The sequence below is a fragment of the Erpetoichthys calabaricus genome, chromosome 11 (genome assembly GCF_900747795.2).
Source record: "Erpetoichthys calabaricus chromosome 11, fErpCal1.3, whole genome shotgun sequence".
NCBI classification, from domain to species: domain Eukaryota; kingdom Metazoa; phylum Chordata; class Cladistia; order Polypteriformes; family Polypteridae; genus Erpetoichthys; species Erpetoichthys calabaricus.
In genome coordinates, this window is record NC_041404.2 from 96222066 (window position 1) to 96244818 (window position 22753).

The 22753-nt window shown below is 41.2% G+C and overlaps 1 protein-coding gene across 2 annotated transcripts in view; it reads right to left on the minus strand.

Moving 5' to 3' along the window:
- Positions 1-22753, minus strand: part of LOC114644622 (histone-lysine N-methyltransferase PRDM9-like) — a 218796-nt gene that overhangs the window by 119334 nt on the left and 76709 nt on the right. For both annotated transcript variants that reach the window (XM_051933555.1, XM_051933554.1), the window contains exon 2: positions 7037-7110. In XM_051933555.1, coding sequence (XP_051789515.1) covers positions 7037-7085 — 49 coding nt within the window. In that variant the 5' untranslated portion in view covers positions 7086-7110. The remainder of the gene's footprint in view (positions 1-7036; positions 7111-22753) is intronic.

The window sequence follows — 22753 nt, forward strand, 5'->3', positions numbered from 1 at the left end:
GTAATTCTAGTGTTCAATATGTCATCTATTTTACAATATAAGCCCAAATATTTGTTTTCTATGTTCAGTATTGCACAGCCCTACAGTATGAGTGAATAAAGCCTCCTCACAGTTGACGTTTGTCTTTATTTCCTCTTGTTCCAGTTACCTGAATACGTGAAGTACATTTATATGCTATTATACTGTGTCCATTCTTTTTAATATGGTCTGATTGCGCTTAAAAATCTTTGTGGTAAAATTTCAACATAAAAAAAAAAAAAAAATTGAGATTAATCACAATTAATTACACAAAGTCATGCAATTAATCTTTTTGATCGCTTGACAGCACTATATATATATGTAGTAGACCGCCGCGGCCTCAGTCATAGCCATCTAATAATTGTTAGCGGAAACTGCAAATATCCTCTGCAATTTTTATGGCTTTTTTTCGTGGCAACACTGTACTGTAGAGAGAACAGGAAGCAACTGTACAGGAAAACGCGGCTTGGGATGGTGAAAGTAGCCAATAGAATTTGAAACTGCAACTCCCAGCAGTCCCTGTAGTGGCTCTGATTGGTCTTCTGCTGAGGGTGCCTTCTGTTGGGTTACCTGTACTTATTCGTTTTGTCCTGGATCGTTTCGTAAATGGCATCTGGATTGTCTGCCATCTGCCTGTGTACATGAGGACTATAAGTGGATTCATGGCAATCCTGCGAAGAAAGGTGCGCTCCTGAACCCGTCCACCCGTCTTCACCATTTCAGGAAGTAGCGGTAGGACTATCTTTACATTCCCATTCAACGTACAGATCTCTGGACTATCTATTTTCATCATTACATTTCATCCGTTGCCGTTTTCATGAACGGTTTCATGATTTACTGTATGTGTTTTGTTTGTACTTTGTTGTATTTAATGTGTAATCGCCGTAAGGGTAACAGGGGTGGTATCGTTGTTTTCATTTATTTCATTTGTTTTCATTACATTCTTTATTTGCTGTTTGATTACTGGTTTGCTTTGTTTTTGTCTCTGTTTGTGAGTGCGTGCAGGTCGGCCAAGACTGGGTGCATCCCTGTAATCTCCACCATAATAATAAATATTCATTTCTCCTTGCTGCTGATTGACTGTGACGCATCTCCAGCTGAGTGTTCTTGTGTTTTCCGTTTTGTTCCTCTTAACCCTTAAACCGATGCAACCGGCTATATTCATTTCCCAGTGCCATTTGCGAGCACACGGGAGCTGATCAGTCAGTGCCGTACATTCATTGAGCAGCCAGCTCATGACAAGTGATGCCGCCTGCATCACTGCAGCCTCACTGTCCCTGGGATTGAGCAACTGCACTAGACTAGCCTGCAAGCATCAGCGGTTACCTCTGTGTGTTTGCGTGCAGCCAGTTCAAGTGCAGTTGGCTCGGTAATTTACTGAATTTCATCAATGGTGTCAGTTGCACCTTGTACATATTGTTCCAGTAGTTTTTACAGTTCATTGGCAGTGTGTAAAATGATCAGTGTTGCAGTAATTGTAATGCTCTTTGCATGAAAAAAAAATGTGTTCCATTAAAATTTCACTTTTCCTTTGTGAATTGTGACGTTTACTTAAAAAGTGCAGCAAAAAAGTATTTGGTGTCCAGGGATGCATTAACCCCCCTGTATGTGGCAGTTTAAGGCTTAAAGCCCCAAGATGCCACCAAAACGCCCTGCACCTTCGAAAGCTTCTGGCAATGAAAACGCATTTGCATAAATTACAGTACAGTAATCCCTCCTCCATCGCAGGGGTTGCGTTCCACAACCCCCAGCGAAAGGTGAAAATCCGTGAAGTAGAAACCATATGTTTATATGGTTATTTTTATATTGTCATGCTTGGGTCACAGATTTGCGCAGAAACACAGGAGGTTGTAGAGAGACAGGAACTTTATTCAAACACTGCAAACAAACATTTGTCTCTTTTTCAAAAGTTTAAACTGTGCTCCATGACAAGACAGAGATGACAGTTCCATCTCACAATTAAAAGAATGCAAACATATCTTCCTCTTCAAAGGAGTGCGCGTCAGGAGCAGAGAATGTCAGAGAGAGAGAGAGAGAAAAGCAAACAATCAAAAATCAATAGGGCTGTTTGGCTTTTAAGTATGCGAAGCACCACCGGACAAAGCAGCTGCAAGGAAGAGAGCAATGTGAAGGTAGTCTTTCAGCATTTTTTAGAGGAGTGTCCGTATCCTCTAGGCCAGTGTGTGAACAGCCCCTCTGCTCACACCCCCTCCGTCAGGAGCAGAGAATGTCAGAGAGAGTGAGAGAGACAGAGAAAAACAAACAATCAAAAATCAATATGTGCCGTTCAAGCTTTTAAGTATGCGAAGCACCGTGCGGGAAGCATGTCGCTTGACGAAGTAGCTGCACGGAAGGGAGCAATGTGAAGATAATCTTTCAGCATTTTTAGACGAGCGTCCGTATCGTCTAGGGGTGCGAACAGCCGCCCTGCTCACACCCCCTCCGTCAGGAGCAGAGAATGTCAGAGAGGGAGAGAGAGAGAGAAGTAAACAATCAAAAATCAATATGTGCTGTTTGATCTTTTAAATATGCGAAGCACCGTGCGGGAAGCATATCGCTTGACAAAGCAGCCACATGTAAGCCCAGCAAGGATGGCAGCAATGTGAAGGTAATCTTTCAGCGTTTTTTGAGGAGCGGCCGTATCCTCTAGGGGTGCGAACAGCACCCGTGCTCACAATATATTTGAGGAGTATTATTTAATACGTAATACTCGCTCTGCTTGGGTAGCTTCTCAGCCATCTGCCAATACCGTCCCTTGTATGAAATCAACTGGGCAAACCAACTGAGGAAGCATGTACCAGAAATTAAAAGACCAATTGTCCACAGAAATCCACGAACCAGCAAAAAATCCGAGATATATATTTAAATATGCTTACATATAAAATCCGCGATAGAGTGAAGCTGCAAAAGTCGAAGCGCGATATAGCGAGGGATTACTGTACATACAGTTAGGTCCAGAAATATTTGGACAGAGACAACTTTTTTCTAATTTTGGTTCTGTACATTATCACAATGAATTTTAAATGAAACAACTCAGATGAAGTTGAAGTGCATACTTTCAGCTTTAATTCAGTGGGGTGAACAAAACGATTGCATAAAAATGTGAGGCAACTAAAGCATTTTTTTAACACAATCCTTCATTTCAGGGGCTCAAAAGTAATTGGACAATTGACTCAAAGGCTATTTCATGGGCAGGTGTGGGCAAGTCCGTCATTATGTCATTATCAATTAAGCAGATAAAAGGCCTGGAGTTGATTTGAGGTGTGGTGCTTGCATGTGGAAGATTTTGCTGTGAACAGACAACATGCGGTCAAAGGAGCTCTCCATGCAGGTGAAAGAAGCCATCCTTAAGCTGCGAAAACAGAAAAAACCCATCCGAGAAATTGCTACAATATTACGAGAGGAAAAATCTACAGTTTGGTACATCCTGAGAAATAAAGCAAGCACTGGTGAACTCAGCAACGCAAAAAGACCTGGACGTCCACGGAAGGCAACAGTGGTGGATGATCGCAGAATCCTTTTCATGATGAAGAGAAACCCCTTCACAACAGCCAACCAAGTGAGCAACACTCTCCAGGGGGTAAGCGTATCGATATCCAAGTCTACCATAAAGAGAAGACTGCATGAAAGTAAATACAGAGGGTGCACTGCAAGGTGCAAGCCACTCATAAGCCTCAAGAATAGAAAGGCTAGATTGGACTTTGCTAAAGAACATCAAAAAACATCCAGCACAGTTCTGGAAAAACATTCTTTGGACAGATGAAACCAAGATCAACCTCTACCAGAATGATGGCATGAAAAAAGGATGGAGAAGGCGTGGAACAGCTCATTATCCAAAGCATACCACATCATCTGTAAAACACGGTGGAGGCAGTGTGATGGCTTGGGCGTGCATGGCTGCCAGTGGCACTGGGACACTAGTGTTTATTGATGATGTGACACAGGACAGAAACAGCCGAATGAATTCTGAGGTGTTCAGAGACGTACTGTCTGCTCAAATCCAGCTAAATGCAGTCAAATTGATTGGGCGGCGTTTCATGATACAGATGGACAATGACCCAAAACATACAGTCAAAGTAACCCAAGAGTTTATTAAAGCAAAGAAGTGGAAAATTCTTGAATGGCCAAGTCAGCCACCTGATCTTAACCCAATTGAGCATGCATTTCATTTGTTGAAGACTAAACTTCAGACAGAAAGGCCCACAAACAAACAGCAACTGAAAGCCGCTGCAGTAAAGGCCTGGCAGAGCATTAAAAAGGAGGAAACCCAGCATCTGGTGATGTCATGAGTTCAAGACTTCAGGCTGTCATTGCCAGAAAAGGGTTTTCAACCAAGTATTAGAAATGAACATTTTATTTCCAGTTATTTAATTTGTCCAATTACTTTTCAGCCCCTGAAATGAGGGGATTGTGTTAAAAAAATGCTTTAGTTGCCTCACATTTTTATGCAATCGTTTTGTTCACCCCACTGCATTAAAGCTGAAAGTCTGTACTTCAAATGCATCTGAGTTGTTTCATTTAAAATTCATTGTGGTAATGTACAGAACCAAAATTAGAAAAAAGTTGTCTCTGTCCAAATATTTATGGACCTAACGGTATAGCAGTAACATCGGTATTTTACATTCTAGCACTGCGGGAGACATAGAAGTACAGTATATGGGTTTACCTTTACATTCATTTTTTTTTTAGGTGTTTTAAAGTGTTTTGGGGGCATATTTAGGGTTTAAACTATAAAAATAGGCTTTTTTTTTTTTAACCACGTCCAAAATTTGCAGTTTTTCACAATTCGTGGGTGCTCTAGCAACGTTACGTAACCCCCGCGAATTTCGGGGGTGTACTGTATACACACAGACATATTATATTATATTATACATACATATATACATACATACATACATACATACATACATACATACATACATACATACACACATACATACATACACACTATATATATATGCCACCATAAATTTTTTATGGAAATGCATGCAGTTTAATGTCTTTATGTTACATGAAATCAAGACATAGTGTAAATAAACAATGGCAAATAAAAAAAATAAGTCAAAATAATTAAGTGTACAAAATTTTATTCAAATTTTGATTCATCAAAGTAACCACATTTTGCTGATATAACAGCCTAACTGTAGTAACCCTTTCAATTCAACCCATTTCGACTCTGTGCAAGTCACCAACTGTGCCTCCAGCAAAAGAACCCCAGACCATCACACATCCTTTCACCAACTCAATGGCATACAAACACCCTGCATGACGAACCGAAGATTTCAAATTTTGATTCAGTCCGTAAGACTTTTTTCCAGTCTGCAGTAGTCAGCAACCAGTATTTCAAGGCCCTATTGGATTTCTGATAACTGAAAAAACCTTGGCCTGGACATACTACAGGTATGTGACATATAATTACATGTGTGTCAACAGTCTGTCGTAGTTAAGCATTTGGGCCTTAAATTAAAGTTTCAAAACTCCTGATCTATGCTATTCTATTCCGTTAATAACGGCTTAGACAGATTAGATTTATTATGCTTTCTTTTGATTTAAAACACTACAAGAGAGTTCGAAGGATAAAACTGCTGATACAGGTAGTCATCAACATACAATCTATGAGTTTTATGACCATTCAACTTTCAACTGCTACCGCGACTCAGGGGCAAATGGCAGTTTTCGCCATGCCAGCACCGTATGCTGTGACTCATTCGTCTCATTCTCAGTAATATAACCTGCAGCGGTTTCAACTGCATTCAGTTACATTTGTCTTAAAATTACAGGAAAAAATAGGCGATTGATCTCAACACAAAAATGAAGGTGATCAAGCACTGTGAGGGAAGAAAAAAAGCAAATGCAATCACTTATATCATTGTAACTGGTGTTCACCGCACACACTATAATACTGCGCTCTGGCTTTGAATATGATTAACCTCCGAAGCTTCAGCATTGTGACTCACAATGTGCCGCTTCATGCGTACTGCCACAAAGAGGGAATCAAACCACACTAAACTCCTTAATCTGTTAATGTTCATTGTTAAGAGGCTGAAATGTTAAAACAGAAAACATATGATTGCTCAAACTATGCCGGTACAATTCCTACTCTCACAGTTAACACAATGAACACTGGTAGAGGTTCACACTGGTGACGTAACATAAAACAGACAAAGAAAGGAATTGTGAAGCTGTTGAAGGTTCAACACCCATGTGAGCAAGAGTAATAACGAAACAAAATAATAAAATAATTTACAAAAAAATAATAGAAAATGTACACAATGCTAAGAATGATGATAAAAAAGGATATAAAGCTAACAATATGACTTGAGCGACTTTACATATGGTCAGGTTTGAATACATATACCGGTCCGTCTTATGTTCAGATCAACTTGCGACTGGTATATTGGAGCTGAACGTGGTCGTTAAGTCAACTGCTTCCTGTACTTGTAAACTTAGTGCGGGCAAATTTAAATATCACAGAACCGTAATGTGCTTGGCTTATCACTTAAGGGCAAAAAATGCATAATGCCATTATGCCACTCTATTTCTGGCACACTAAAATCCATGAATGTAAAAATAGATTTATGTCCACAAATGAAACAAACTCTAAAGCATTAACTACCTCCATTTATTGCAAAATTCTTTGATCTAAGACAGCAGACCTCTCAAAAAAGTTGAAGACAACAGGGATGAAACACATCAATATGAGGTCTGTCAATTCTTGCACATTACCTTCACATAGGCCAATTATGTCACATATCAAGGATTTATTTGAAAGGCACAAGTCTTTGCCGTTGAGCAGCTAGACGTTGTATAGAAGTCACAAAATATATTTTTTACATCCCTTATATATATTAAACAAAAGTTATACTTTTTGTTTTTTAAACCATAGATTTAATATTAAAATCTGATACTCAGGACATTCAACCTCACAAACTTAGTCTACAATATTCAATATTTACCATAATTAGTATTAATTTTAATGTCTCATCCTATGAGAAAAAAGAACCAAGTATGCACATACATAGCAATTCATCCTCTAGCGGTGAACAGACCTCTTCTGAAACTTGCATTGTCTTCGTAAAGATGAGGAGAGACCTAAAAAAAAAAAAGAACACATAAGCATATATTCCTTACAACTTCATCCATCCATCCATCCATCTTCCAACCCGCTGAATCCAAACATAGGGTCACGGGGGTCTGCTGGAGCCAATCCCAGTCAACACAGGGCACAAGGCAGGAACCAATCCTGGGCAGGGTGCCAACCCACCGCAGGACACACACAAACACACCCACACACCAAGTACACACTAGGACCAATTTAGAATCGCCAAGCCACCTAACCTGCATGTCTTTGGACTGTGGGAGGAAACCACAGCGCCCAGAGGAAACCCACGCAGACACGGGGAGAACATGCAACCTCCACGCAAAGAGGACCTGGGAAGCGAACCCGGGTCTCCTAACTGCGAGGCAGCAGCGCTACCACTGCGCCACCGTGCCGCCCCTTACAACTTCAGTTCTCTGATATTCCTCACCAATCCAAAAACATTCAGTTTAGTTCATTAGGCAAATGGTAACAACTTGCGTGAGGAACTATGGAAGTGCAAGTGATTGTGTTCTGCCTAAGGTTAGATCCTGTATTGTCCTGATGATTCAGGTGTAGGCTCTGGCTATAACACAACTTTAGTTTGGAAAAAAATAAATGACTGAATGAGACTAAAGACAGGGGTAAGGTGGAAAAGAACATATTGCTTCAGCCTCAAAGTGCTTGAATTCCAGATTGATTTCAAGATAGTGCATCAGTTAAAAGTCTGTATGCTAAAATTCATTTTCAGGTTTATTACTATATACCAGGGCAGCGTTGTGGCACAGCGGTAGCACAGCTGCCTTGCAGCAAGAAGGCCAGAGTTTTTGTTCCAGAAATGCTCCCTGCATGGAGTTTGCATGTTCCCCCATTTGCACGTGTGCTTTCCTCTGGGTGCTCAAATTTCCTGTCACAGTTCAAAGACATGATAAATAGGTGAATTGGTATTGCTAAATGGCACCTGACACATGAATGTACATGTGTGTGTGTTCAATCTATGATGGACTGGTGACTTGTGAAGGGATTATTAATGTTTTGCATCTGATGTTTGCTAGGATTGGCTTGATCTTTCCAGTGACTCTGTTCAGGATAAGTGGATCTTTAAAATGGATGGATACTATACACCATATGTGCACAAATAAATTGTTCAGAGAAGCTTTTGTGAAAGAAGGCTGTGGCAATAAAATCAAAAGCAATAGCAATTAAGAAGTGTGTTAAATCGTTTAGACAATACATATATGTGTCAACAGAACAGGAAAAGCAAGCATTGCTTTAACACTAGAATTACCAGAGCCAACGAAAAAAACGTACCAACAAAAACCTTAAATTCCTTTGCACCTCTCTGTCAGCCTCTTTTGTCTTGTAAATGTGTCGATAAGCCCAAGCAGCAAGCAGCCTGCTATACCATCCCCCCACCGCCTCAGAACGGGCAAGAAGTTCTCCCAGTTCCTGCCTTGACTGATTATCTGGGAGTGAGCAACCCAGAATTGTACGGGGAAATAATTTGATGTGTGTCTCCCCTTCGTCTCACTTTAGCTGGAAGAATTAACACTGTCAAGATGAATATCTTTCCTAAGTTTCTTTTTCTATTTTAAAGCATTCCAATATACATTAATTAATCATTTTTTAAGAAGTTAGATTCAATCATAACCTAATTTACGTTTTGGGCTTGCACCAAATAAACATCATTTTAGACAAAAATCTTTAAATGCCTTTCAGACAGCCTTGGTGTCACAATCTCTCCTAATCCATTAACAGCTGTGTTTGGTGTATTTCCAGATTGGCTTAAAGTGGAGAAGGACAAACAAACTGTAATTGCCTTTACTTTACTATTGACACGTAGACTTATCTTGCTCAACTGGAAGAATCCTAACTCACCTTTTTTTAAGTCAGTGGGTAACTGATGATATACAGGCATTCCCCGGGTTACGTACGACATAGGGACTATAGGTTTGTACTTAAGTTGAATTTGTATGTAAGTCGGAACAGGTACATAAATTTAATAAATGCTATTGTTGATTAACTGTAACCAAGTGCTCTGCCAATGAATGATGGGAGTTTCACCTCTCTCTGACCTTTTTATTATTTCTACTTTATTTTCAATGGTGATGGTTTTTCTCTTTTTTACTGTATCACCAGAACTTGCATCAGATTTGTGTTTCAGGGACACTGTTGAAGGGTGAAGACAAAAGATTAAGATGAGCTCTTCTGCACAGCACTGTACACGCTATCACAGCAGGAAGGCACCAGTCATCAACACGTCTCATGTACTGACAAGAAACAACTTCCTGCTATGTACGTAACAGTACAAGCAGGCTTGCTATTGAGAATGAATGGGGGCGGCGAGGGGCAGTTCATCACCAGCCTACCTCACAGTCACCTCCACTACAGTATGCTGCCTGCAGCGTCCGCCCACCAAGAACAAACACGGTGCAGCCAAAGGCGGGTAGTGAATCGCCCCCATTCAATAGGCAGCCATCCGATGCACACTACAATGCTACCCCCCGCCGCCCCGTTCACCCTCAATGGCCTCCGTTCAGCCACAACCGGGTCACCGCTTGCAGCATTACCAGCCGCCCACTGAGAATGAACGGGGCAGCCGTGTGTGGTGGGATGGCAATGAAACCGCTTGCCACCAGGAGCCGCCTGAGGGACACTACACTGCGCGAGCAGCGAAATTGCCCCCCATCCAGCCACCGCTTGCAGCGTCCCCAGGCTGAAGATGACGGAAGCAGCAGTTATTGAGGCGCATGCGTTGCAGCTGCGGCCCATTAGTAAGTTGTAGGTCGGATGTCCGTAATCTGGGGACTACCTGTATATTATTTGAAATTGGAAGAAATCAAATTCTCACTTAGAGGATCTGTGCAAACCTTTTTAAAACCTGGCAGGATCTAATTAAGAACAGTTTAAAATAAGCATTTAAATTGAGGAAGCCGATTCTCTCCCCTTTTTTATTGTATTTATTTTTATTAATTTATTTATTTACATATTTTTACTATTGTTAAAGGTTTGCTCTGCTGGCCTGGCTTATTTTATTTTATCTATTTTTCCTATAAAGTTTTACTCTATTGGCCTAGCTCTCTTTCTCATGGGTGGGGTTTGATTTGACTTGAACTTAGTTCTGTAAAATTTGGCTTGCTTGTGTGGAATGTTATTTGCTTTTAATCTATACTAATAAAAGGCAAAGCCCTCACTCACTCACTCACTGACTGACTGACTGACTCACTCATCACTAATTGTCCAACTTCCCATGTAGATGGAAGGCTGAAATTTGGCAGCCTCATTCCTTACAGCTTACTTACAAAAGTTAGGCAGGTTTAATTTCGAAATTCTACGTGTAACGGTCATAACTGGAACCTCTTTTTTGTCCATATACTGTAATAGACTGCAGCTCGATGGCCGTGGGAGACGGAGTTGCGTATCGCGTCATCACGCCTCCCACGTAATCACGTGAACTGACTGTGAACGCAGTACGTAGAGAACAAGGAAGAGCCCCAAAGAGCGCTGAAGAAAACATTCATTACACAATTGAGAAGGCAGCGAAACAATAAGAAGCGCGCGAGTGACGCATACAAGCATATTCATAAGTGCAGCTACTGCGGAAACAAAGCACGGTGTAAACCGTAAGTTTAAATTAAGTTTATAGAAACGCTCCCGCTGCCGTTTGCAATACCATATTCGCGACATACAAGTTTAATGAGAAGACACGAGGTATAAATGAGACTTTGGATCACTTTGTAACGGAGTTAAAATTGCTGTAGCGAGAAACTTTTAAGTGCCGGGTCTTAGCTAACATTAAATAAAGCCGTGGACATCGCAACATCACACAAGAGAGCGGCTCACGTGAACTGACTGTGCGCAGCACGAGTGATCACTTCGATGAATCAAACCTGTTCAAAAAACACATTACACAATTGATAATGTAGGAAAAGAATATGAAGCGACTGACGCATACAGACATTTTCAGGCGTGCAGGTACTTCGGAAACAAAGCACCGTGTACACCTAAAGTTTAAATTAAGTTCATAGACCTACAAAAGGTTGCCATTGATTTGAGGCAAGATTACTTTTCTCCTGTACAACTATACGTTGCATTCTCAACAGTAAGCTTGCACGGCTTGGTCATATTACGACCGGAGTGCTGAACTGACAACGTGGTATACAAAGAGAACTATAACAATCGTAATAAACGAACAATAAAACAGCGGAGAACCCGTGGATTAAATAAAAAGGCTGCTTCCTTGGCGAAGCAAGGAAAAAGGATGACCTTATGTGGCGTTAGTTTATAAAACAGCGGAGAACCTGTGTAAAGGCTGCTTCACAAAAAAAACAGCACAGCGCCTTATATGAGCAGGCAGTCAGCTAGAGAAGGGAATCAATAAATAACTATAATCGTAATAAACGAACAAAAAATAGCGGAGAATCCGCGGATTACATAAAGGAAATGGGTACCTGAACAGAAAAGTGAGTCTCAAATAGCTACACAATAACTATAACAATCGTAATAAACGAACAATAAAACAATACAGAACCGCTAAGCAAGGAGAAGGGACGGCCTTATATGGCGTTCGTTTATAAAACAGCGGAAAGGCTGTGTAAAGGCAGCTTCACAAAAAAACAGATCCTTAACAATTTGTTATTGGTATATTCTCCCTCGATTTAAAAAGGTTTTCTTTTCTTCTTAATAAAAATTTAAAAGCAGTACTTCGCCGCTGCGAAGCGCACGGATTTGGCTATATATATATATATATATATATATATATATATATATATATATATATATATATGTATATATGTAGATATGTAGATATATGTGTACAGTAATCCCTCACTTATCGCGGGAGATAGGTTCCAAGGCCGACCGCGATAACTGAATTTCTGCGAAGTAGGGACACCATATTTATTTAATTATTTAACGTGTATTTGGACGTTTTTAAACCCTCCCTGTATTGTTTACAACCCACCCTTTACTCTATTAATAACAGGGACAACTGCTAAGCAATATGAAATCGGTAGATAAGTTTACACTTACTGTATAGTGAAGTACACGTAGCAGCTTGTAGGCGGTCATGACGTCGTCGACCTTGTCGCAAAGATTCCTAAAGCAGATTCCATCCAGACTACTGCCTTATCACGTCCACTTGCAACTCGTTTTGCGCCCTGGTTAAAGGACACTGCGGCCATAGATCTTATATGCTTTTCCTCCTTTTTAAATAAAAATAATCGTGGACTCATTGATGCTGTAATGGTGTCCTGCAGTGGTGTAGCTGTTCCCTTCCTTCAACATATCCAAAACTTTTACCTTTTCTGCAATCATTTGCATCTTCTGTTGGCGCTTGGACACGGCTCCTGAAGCAGTAGCACGTTAATGCTGAATGAGTGAGATGAGACTTCCTGGTTAATGCAGCACTCCGTCGCTGAGCCAATCAGCAGCACACAGGAACTTAACTGCGTGCTCTGATTGGGTAGCTTCTCAGCCATCCACCAATAGCATCTCTTGTATGAAATCAACTGGGCAAACCAACTGAGGAAGCAAGTACCAGAAGTAAAAAGACCCATTGTCCACAGAAACCCGCGAAGCAGCGAAAAATCCGTGTTATATTTAGATATGCTTACATATAAAATCCGCAAAGTCGTGAATCCGCGAAAAGTGAGCCGCGAAGTAGCGAGGGATTACTGTATATATATGTAGATATGTATATATGTGTATATATATGTAGATATGTATATTGTGAAGGATTGCCGGCTTTCTACTCCGGCCCTCACCCCCCAGGCCGCCAGGAGGAGCTCTCCCAGCAGCGTGGACATGCCCCGAGTTCCAGCAGGGCCTCATGGACTATGTAGTTTTGATACACAGCCCTGCTGGATACCTTGGGAACCACGAGGCCTCGCTGTAGGGGGGCTCGTAGGCTCGCATGTGCCCTATAACCCGGGAGTACGTCACGGTCACGTGACAGGAAGAAACGATGTGCTCCCGGGTTGAAGAAAAGGACTGTTTACCCTGACCCGGAAGGAAAAGGAACTGTGGACTGTTGAATGGGAACACCTCCGGGTCAGGGTGTATAAAAGGACTCTGGGAAGCCCAGTACACTGAGCTGAGCTGGGAGGAAGAGTGGCAAAGTGTCTGGGAGTGTGGAGGATTATTGTTATTGTTATTATTGAGTATTGTGGAGAGGAGGGTGCTTTGTGCACAATTATTATTATTAATAAATCATTATTTGGACTTTTACCTGGTGTCTGACGTCTAGTCTGAGGGTTCAAGGGGTCACGGAGACCATAATCTATCACAGTTGGCGTAGCCGACAGGATTCTCTGGCCGTCGATTTGGCAGAGGACCTGTACATAAATAAATTTTACTGTGGGTAGAGAACCCGGAGAGGGCAGCGTCCAGACACGCAGAAAAATCGCCAAACCTCACCTTTACCAAGGACGTCATGGGAAAGAAGAAGACAAAGCAGAGCGCCAGCAACAGCGGAGGTCTAAGGCTCAACATTGCCTGCTCTCATGATGAGCCACGGAGTGGCTACGTGCTTCGGGAGAAGCATCCGGAAGAGGACGATGGAAATGAGGTATGTGCCGGGAGCGAATTTGAAAACTTATTTAAAATAACGCATTTTGTCCCGTGTACATACCTCCCAGGGGTCCATCCGGAGGTTCTGCGGGAGGCAGGAGAGAATGCAGAAGGCAGTAGTGCACTCACATCAGTGGAGCAGTCGAGCGAGAAAGACTTCCGCATGTCGGGTGCTGGCGACGGACACGTGACCCACCCCGAAGGAGAATGTCCGTGTCCAGCTGTTTACGTCTTCAACTTGGAAAAGACGGACTTGGTTTTTCCAAAAAGGAAGGGGGAGGCGAGCGAAGCACCGCTCAACTCGCAAGAAGGTAAGGAGGGCTGGGGTGTAGCTGTTCGATCTGGCGACAAATTATTAAAGACAGACGGCAGTTTGCCAAAGAAGGCAACCCGGCCCTCGGAAGAAGAAAACTCCAAATCCCAGAAGCCTCCGCGAATCCCGTCAGAGCACGTGCCGACAGCGGACATGCTCATTGGCTCCCAGCTGGAGGGTAAGGCTAGTGATCTCCTGAGCATACCTCCGGCTGAATTAAATAACTTTTTGGACGTGCACGAGCTGGAGAAGTTGCTTCAGCCTGTGCACAGTTTCTTACAGGTTGTGGCGACGATAAAGAAGATCGTTGGGGATCTGGGAGCAGCAGCCGAAGCGCCTTTTAGAAAGGTGGAGGAATACCTGCGGCGACTAGGTCGGGAGCGTCCCGTGTTATATGATTTGGCGGTACAAGTAGGAAATACCGGTACCGTATATAATGAAATAGGGACGCAGTATGAAATGGGCCCGCATTTGATAAGTAGCGGGTGCCAAACCACTGCGAGCCCTACACGAGAGTGTGGGATAAGGACAGAAGGGGCGGAGGAAGCGCCAATCAAACCGGAGCAGTTGGAAGGTACTGTCTCTCGGGGCGATAAGGTGCTGAAGACGCCGCCTCGGGTTAATGTAAAGTCAAAGGGCGTTCAGACAGTAAAAGGACTCTTTTCTGTTAATAAAGAGATCCAAACTGCGGACAAGCCCCAGATTAAAAAGGAGATCCTAAAAGAGAAACGGGAGTCTCCTGATAAAGTGATAAGGGAGTTGTCATTAGTTACTGGAGGGGCGGAGGAAGTGTCAATCAAACCAGGGCAGCTGGAAAGTGCTGTTACCTGGAACGATGTGGTGCTAATGATGCCGCCTCCTATAATACATAGGACAATGGGCGTGCAAACAGCAAAGAGGCTCTCTCTTCTCCATTTAGAGCCTCACGCTGTGCACAAGCCCCAGAGTAAGCAGGAGATCCCCGAAATAAAAAGCGGGTCTCCTGACAAAGTAAAGAAACGGGCAGAGAGCAGCAAAGCGGCCGAAAAAACCCTCCTTAGCGGAGGAGAGGGTGGAACTGACAGAATTCCCGAGATGTTTCAGGTCTCGGGAAGAGAGACTACCAGGAGGGCAGCGTCGGTGCTACAACTGCCGTCGGCCAGGCCATTTGTGGCGAAGTTGTCCCCAGAGGACAGGGGAGCGGTGGGACAGAAGATACACCGTTCCCCTAGGTTCGCTGGGGAGCCTAGACAACATCGCCAAGGTTCGGCTAACGCGTCCTCCTGGAGGAGGACGTCCCTCGCGGGGCTGGTCGCTTCGCCCCAGTTGGCTTCGCTAAGGGGGGGGTATTGTGAAGGATTGCCGGCTTTCTACTCCGGCCCTCACCCCCAGGCCGCCAGGAGGAGCTCTCCCAGCAGCGTGGACATGCCCCGAGTTCCAGCAGGGCCTCATGGACTATGTAGTTTTTATACACAGTCCTGCTGGATACCTTGGGGGCCACCAGGCGTCGCTGTAGGGGGTCTCGTAGGCTCGCATGTGCCCTATAACCCGGGAGTACGTCACGGTCACGTGACAGGAAGAAACGATGTGCTCCCGGGTTGAAGAAAAGGACTGTTTACCCTGACCCGGAAGGGAAAAGGAACTGTGGACTGTTGAATGGGAACACCTCCGGATCAGGGTGTATAAAAGGACTCTGGGAAGCCCAGTACACTGAGCTGAGCTGGGAGGAAGGGTGGCAAAGTGTCTGGGAGTGTGGAGGATTATTGTTATTGTTATTATTGAGTATTGTGGAGAGGAGGGTGCTTTGTGCACAATTATTATTATTAATAAATCATTATTTGGACTTTTACCTGGTGTCTGACGTCTAGTCTGAGGGTTCAAGGGGTCATGGAGACCATAATCTATCACAATATATATATATATATATATATATATATATATATATATATATGTAGATATGTAAATATGTATATGTATATATATGTGTCTGTATGTGTATATATATATATATATATATATATATATATATATATATATATATATATATATATATTGTATATATATGTGTGTATGTATGTATGTGTGTATATATATATATATATATATATATATATATATATATATATATATATATATATATATATATATATATGTATGTATATGTATGTATGTATATATGTATATATGTATATGTGTATGTGTATGTATGTGTGTATACAGTATGTATGTCTATATATATATATATATGTTGATATGTGTATATATATATGTATATATATATGTGTGGATGTGTATATGTATATATATATGTATATACGTATATGTAGAGATGTGTATATGTAGATATATATATATATATATGTTTACATAACCTCTTTAACACACTACTTCTCCACTGCGAAGCGCGGGTATTTTGCTGCTACATTCAATAAAATGCTTAAAAAATCCTATTGAATACACCTTCGGCGCGAAGTACTGAAGTCTTTAAATACCTGGTATAATAGCATTTACCCAGGAAATGTTCAGACTAGCGGAAATGACCTAGGGATGAATAGTAAACACAAGACAAGCCCCCCCCCCCTATCTTTTCTAGGGTTGAATGAACTAAGCCCACTTTAGTAAAGTTATCTTTAGGGGAGCTCTAGTAGGATTGCCGAAAGACTGTAGAAGAAGTCTGATTTAGTGCTGAAAATGCCAAGGAAGCCCTCAATTAGGGAGGACAGAATTAATAGGTCACTCAAAGGAGGAGTGTAGATCTACTTAAAAAAATAAAATAATAATAATAAAAAAGAAGGAAAAGGTTATAGATACAGTATAACTCTCTGTGAGTAACGGACAATAATTACATGAGCCCAGATTGCAAGTTTACAGGAGATAATAAGATTATATTGACAAGAAAATAACATGTTCCACATAAAATGCAAGTCTTAGAGAACCTGGCAGTTAGCCTCCCTGACATTCATGAGCAAGGTGGAGGAAAATGGATCAGAGTATTTGTATGTGTCCAGCAATTACAATGGGATAAGAGATGGTCAAAAAGGTAGGAAAAAGGGCTGAGAGTAAGTATGAGATGTGATCAACCAGGACATTTTAAAAAGAATTGTTTAGTGAACCCATGGCAACAAGGTTGTAATCAATCAGCTCAGAGTCAGGGAGAGTTATCAAAAAAAAAATCAGTACTAACAGCAACCTGCTTTTTGACCAGCAGACCCATGGTTTGGGTTCAATCAGGAAAACTAGGGCATCCGAGAAAGTCCTAATTGGGAAGGATAGTGCCAATGTTAACAGGATGCATAGGTAAAGAATTAATGATTGCACTGAAGGTAAAAACCCCATAATGATTAAACCAGGAACTATTGAAAATAACATAATTACGATGCATGAAGAGAGCAGAATGTTATTGAAGGTAAGGCAGGAAATTGGGTGAGATCAGAGCTGTTAGTAACACATTGTAATGAGACTGACCAACTGGCCAAGTGAATGAATGGTGGTTTGAGAGTCCGAGAGTTAAAAATATTGCATGTCGTTTTTGCGTTTGTACAGGTGTTCTAAGAAAAAGAATAGATTAAAAGATTAAAAGTTAAGATTTAAGTCACTGGTATGGATTGTATGGTTTATGTTTAATGTATGGTGATAGTGTTTTCTCTTTGTGGTTAGGTAGATATTGCAGCTTGTACTTCTTGTTAGATGTTGCAACAACAGCTGTAGAGGGTTTCGTTGTTCTAATCAACAATGTGAGTGAGGGCGGAATATACAATATAAAGGTAAAGGCAGCTAACTCCTTGTTCTCTAGGGTTTGTTTTTTCTTTCTGTTTTTTATGTCTTAATGCGCAGTGCTTGGTAATGCTTGTATGTTCTAATAATTTACATAGATTGGAAAAATGAAAAGTTTAATTGTAACAGCGTGGAAAGATGAAGAAAAATTTAATTGTAACTGTGCTTGCGAGATCAGTACATGTCGAAGTTGATTTGGAACAAAGGGAGATTGGTTAAAAAAGTCACTTACAATGCCAATATAAAACTACGCAGCAAGATGAGAGAACAATGCAGCAAGTAAGAGATCAGAGGATGTATGAAAGGAATGACAAATGTGTTTGAAAATGCTTTAAATGTGTTGACAGTATGCTCCATGTGCTTGAAAATGTTGTTCTATGCCTAAGAAATGATGTGTGAATGCGTGTTTTATGAAAATGTATCGTGCACACAAATTTCGAAATATCTTATATAAATTTCCAGAGCTCTGATTTTATTTAGGTTATATGTGTAATATTTGGTAAAATGAAAACATTTCCTCTTTGCTTATAAAAATGTTTATAAATGTATAAAACATCTTTCCTTCAGACCCTGATCAAAACTTACGGAAAAATGTTCTTTGATAACTATAAAATACAAAGGATACAATTTTTTTCAAGAATAAAATGCTGCTGGTATACAGTAATACCTTGACTTACGAGTGTCCCAACTAACAAGTTTTTTGAGATACGAGCAGTCTTTTGGCCGATTTTTTGCTTTGAGTTGAGAGCTAAAATTTGGGTTACGAGCCAGCTTCAGATACCCCCACCCCACCGCATTCGTGCAGCTCGCCACAGTGAACGCCCAGCATCCAGTGTCTCACTCGTTCACTTTAAGCTGTCAGCTCGCAATAGAAGCTTCAGTGTTGTGCTCGCATTTGTGCTTGCAGTTATTTTGCAAAACTTCACTTTTCCAACTATGGGTCTGAAGAAAGTGAGTGCGAAGGACAGTGCAGAGAAGAAGAAGCGGATGATGTGCATTGAATTAAAGAAAGAAATTATAGAAAAACATGAACAAGGTGTGCGTGTAGTCGATTTGGCGAAGCAGTACAAGCATAGCACTTCTACAATCTGCACCATACTGAAGCAGAAGGAGTCATTAAAGGCTATAACGCCAGCCAAGGGCATTAAAATCATTTCTAAATAGCGGACATCTATCCATGAAAATATGGAGAAGCTGCTGATTATGTGGTTGACAGAGAAGCAGCTCGCAGGACATACCATGACGGAGGCTATAATCTGCGAGAAGGCACGAGCGATTTATGCCGATTTGCAGCAGCAGACCCCAGGCACTTCGACAGACTTGGCATCAGGTGAGCCATTTAAAGCCAGTCAGGGCTGGTTCGAGAATTTTAAAAAGAGGACCGGCATTCACTCCGTTGTCAGGCATGGTGAGGCAGCGAGCGTGGATATGAAGGCAGCTGAGGATTACCTCAAACCTTTTGCAGGAAGTAAAGCGGCTGAAGGATACATCCCCCAGCAAGCCTGGACATGGATGAAGGTGACATCAATGAGCTCATCAAGGAGCACTCTGAGGAACTGACAACGGAGGAGTTAAAGGAGCTACAGACGCAGCAGCACACGGAGATTTTGCAGGAAATAAGTGACGCAGAGGAGACGGAGGAACTTATCTCTACAAGTGAGATAAAGGAAATGTTGGGAATGTGGGAGAAACTTTCAGACTTTATTCAAAAGAAACACCCAGAAAAAGTTTCAACTTGGTGAGCGACGGCGCTATTTAATGACACTTGCATGACGCATTTTAGAAACATTCTGAAAGGGAGGATGAAACAGACCTCATTGGACAGGTTTTTTTCGAAAACCCCTGCAGATGAAAGTGAGGAAGGTGCGGCGAAAGGGCAAAAATCAGTGAATGACATTCAGTTAAGCCTTTCTCCACCACCTCCGTCAGCATCTTCAACTCGTCTGATCTCCAAGGTAAATGCTGTACATTATACTGTACTGTACTTAATAAAACCAGTTTATTGCAGTACATTCTATTGTATTGTGTTTTTATACAATATTCGTTATTTATAAGTACATTTTTCTTATTTAAAAACATGTAACAAAAAAATTGCAGTGTTTTTTGGGGGTCCGGAATGGATTAATGGCATTTCAATTCATTCAATGGGGAAAACTGATTTGAGATAAGAGCATTTTGACTTACGAGCTTGGTCACGGAACAAATTAAACTCGTATCTCAAGGTATCACTGTATCTATGTGATGCTTTTAGAAAGTGCGAAATATGTATGGAGCATAGCTAATGTGTGTGTGTGTGAACTGACTTATAAACAGGTTCTAAATGTGAGGGTGCACACAGTGCATCCGGAAAGTACTCACAGCGCATCACTTTTTCCACATTTTGTTATGTTACAGCCTTATTCCAAAATGGATTAAATTCATTTTTTTCCTCAGAATTCTACACACAACACCCCATAATGACAATGTGAAAAAAGTTTGAGATTTTTGCAAATTTATTAAAAATAAAAAAACTGACAGTTCATGTCAGAGCACAAACCAAGCATGAAGTCAAAGGAATTGTCTGTAGACCTCGAGACAATCCTGTCTCGAGGCACAAATCTGGGGAAGGTTACAGAAAAGTTTCTGCTGCTTTGAAGGTCCCAATGAGCACAGTGGCCTCCATCATCCGTAAGTAGAAGAAGTTCGAAACCACCAGGACTCTTCCTAGAGCTGGCTGGCCATCTAAACTGAGCCATCGGGGGAGAAGGGCCTTAGTCAGGGAGGTGACCAAGAACCCGATGGTTATTATTGATTAGATCCTGCCAGGTTTTGAAAAAGTTCTGCACAGATCCTCTAACTGAGAAATTGATTTTTTTCCAATTTCAAATAGTATACAACATCAGTTACCCACTGACTTAAAAAAGGAGAGTTAGGATTCTTCCAATTTAGCAAAATAAGTCTGCGTGCCAATAGTGTAGTGAAGGCAATCACAGTTTGTTTGTCCTTCTCCACTTTAAGCCCATCTGGAAGAACACCAAACACACCTGTTAATGGGTTAGGAGAGATTGTGACCCAAGGCTGTTTGAAAGGCACTTAAAAATTTTGGTCCAGAATGATGTTAATTTGGTGTAGGCCCAAAACATGTGACCCAGTGATTGCAGTGTTCGCAGGTTGGATCTTGCCCTGGAAACATTTTGGACAGTTTTAAGCGAGACAGATGTGCTCGATATATAATTTTGAGTTGAATAATTGTATGCTTTGCACATATGGAGCTCGAGTGAATTCTCTGTATTGCTCCCTTCCACTCTTTTCTGATATGTTGAGTGAGAGATCCTTTTCCCATTGTCCTCTTGGATCTTTGAAAGGGAGGGACTGTAAAATAATTTTATATATGCAGAAATGCTGTCTGAGTCCTCTAAACTGAGCAATATTTTGCCAGCATAGAGGAAGGTGCGAGATGAGGAAAATCAGGCAATCTGTTTAACAAAGTTTCTAATTTGAAGATATTGAAAGAAATGCGTTGCTGGAAAGTTAAATTTGGAATGTAATTGTTCATAGGATGCAAATTTGTTGTCTATATAAAGATCTCTAAGCAATTTAATACCAAATGTTTTCCAGATATTAGAAAGTGCATATGTTTGCGAGGGTTGAAAAAGTTGGTTCTCATGCAGAGGTGCCACAGATAAAAGATTCTCCATCTTAAAATGCTTTCTACATTGGTTCTATATTCTGAGTGAGTGAAGCACAATTGGGTTATTAGTATATTGGCAATAACTTGCATTTATTGGGGCACAAAGCAGGGAATATAAGAAGTACTGCAGGATTTTATTTCTATTGCGGACCAAGCCTGTGTATGTTCGTCTATTTGTGTCCAGATTTTTATAGCTTGTATGTTTGCTGCCCAGTAATAAAACTGAAAGTTAGCTAGAGCCATGCCACCTTCTGCCTTAGGTCTTTGTAGGGTCGCTCTTTGGATATGTGGATGCTTTAAGTTCCAAATAAATGAGGTTATGGTTGAATCTAATTGCTTAAAAAATGATTTATTGATGTATATTGGAATGTTTTGAAATAAAAACAGAAGCTTAGGAAGGATATTCATCTTAACAACGTTAATTCTTTCAGCTAGAGTGAGATGAAGGGTTTACCATCTATGCAAGTCTTGCTTAATTTTTTCCATTCAGACGGCGAAATTCTGTTGATAAGGAGCTTTATGTTTACTTGTGATATTTACCCCTAGGTATTTAACTGATCTGCAATAATAAAAGGGAAGGTGTCCAATCTAATATTGTATGCTTGAGAATTCACTGGAATGAGCACACTTTTTTTCAAATTAATTCTGAGACCAGAGATCTTTTGAAATTCTGTAAGTGCTCTTAAGACTGCAGGCACAGTATTTTGTGGGTCTGATACATACAGTACCATATCATCTGCATATAGAGAAATTTTCTGTTCAAGTCCTTCTCTGATAATCCCCTTAATCTGATAAACATTTCGACAGTGAACTGCCAGTGGTTCAATGGCGATTACAAATAGCAGTGGTGACAAGGGGCATCCTTGTCTGGTACCACGTTCTAGTTTAAAGTAGTTTGAACAAATGTTGTTAATACAAACTGAAGTTTCTGGATTGGTATACAGTAGTTTTATCCATGCACAAATGTTCGGGCCAAACCCAAATTTCTCTAATTTCTCTGTAATCCAGGGCAGAGTGGTGGCTCTGAGGCTAAGGATCTGTGCTGGTATCCAGAAGGTTGCTGGTTTGAATCCCCGTCACTGCCAAAAGAGATCCTACTCTGCTAGGCCCTCGAGCAAGACCCTTAACCTGTAATTGCTCCAGGGGCACTGTACAATGGCTGACCCTGTGCTCTGATCCCAAGGGGTATGCGAAAACTAACAAATTCCTAATACAAGTAATTGTATAAGGCAAAATAAAGAACAAAACAAAAAAGGTAGTTCCATTCAATCATATCAAATGCTTTTTCTGCATCCAACGATAATAATATATCTGGGGTGTTTGACTTTGCAGGTGAATATATTATATTAAA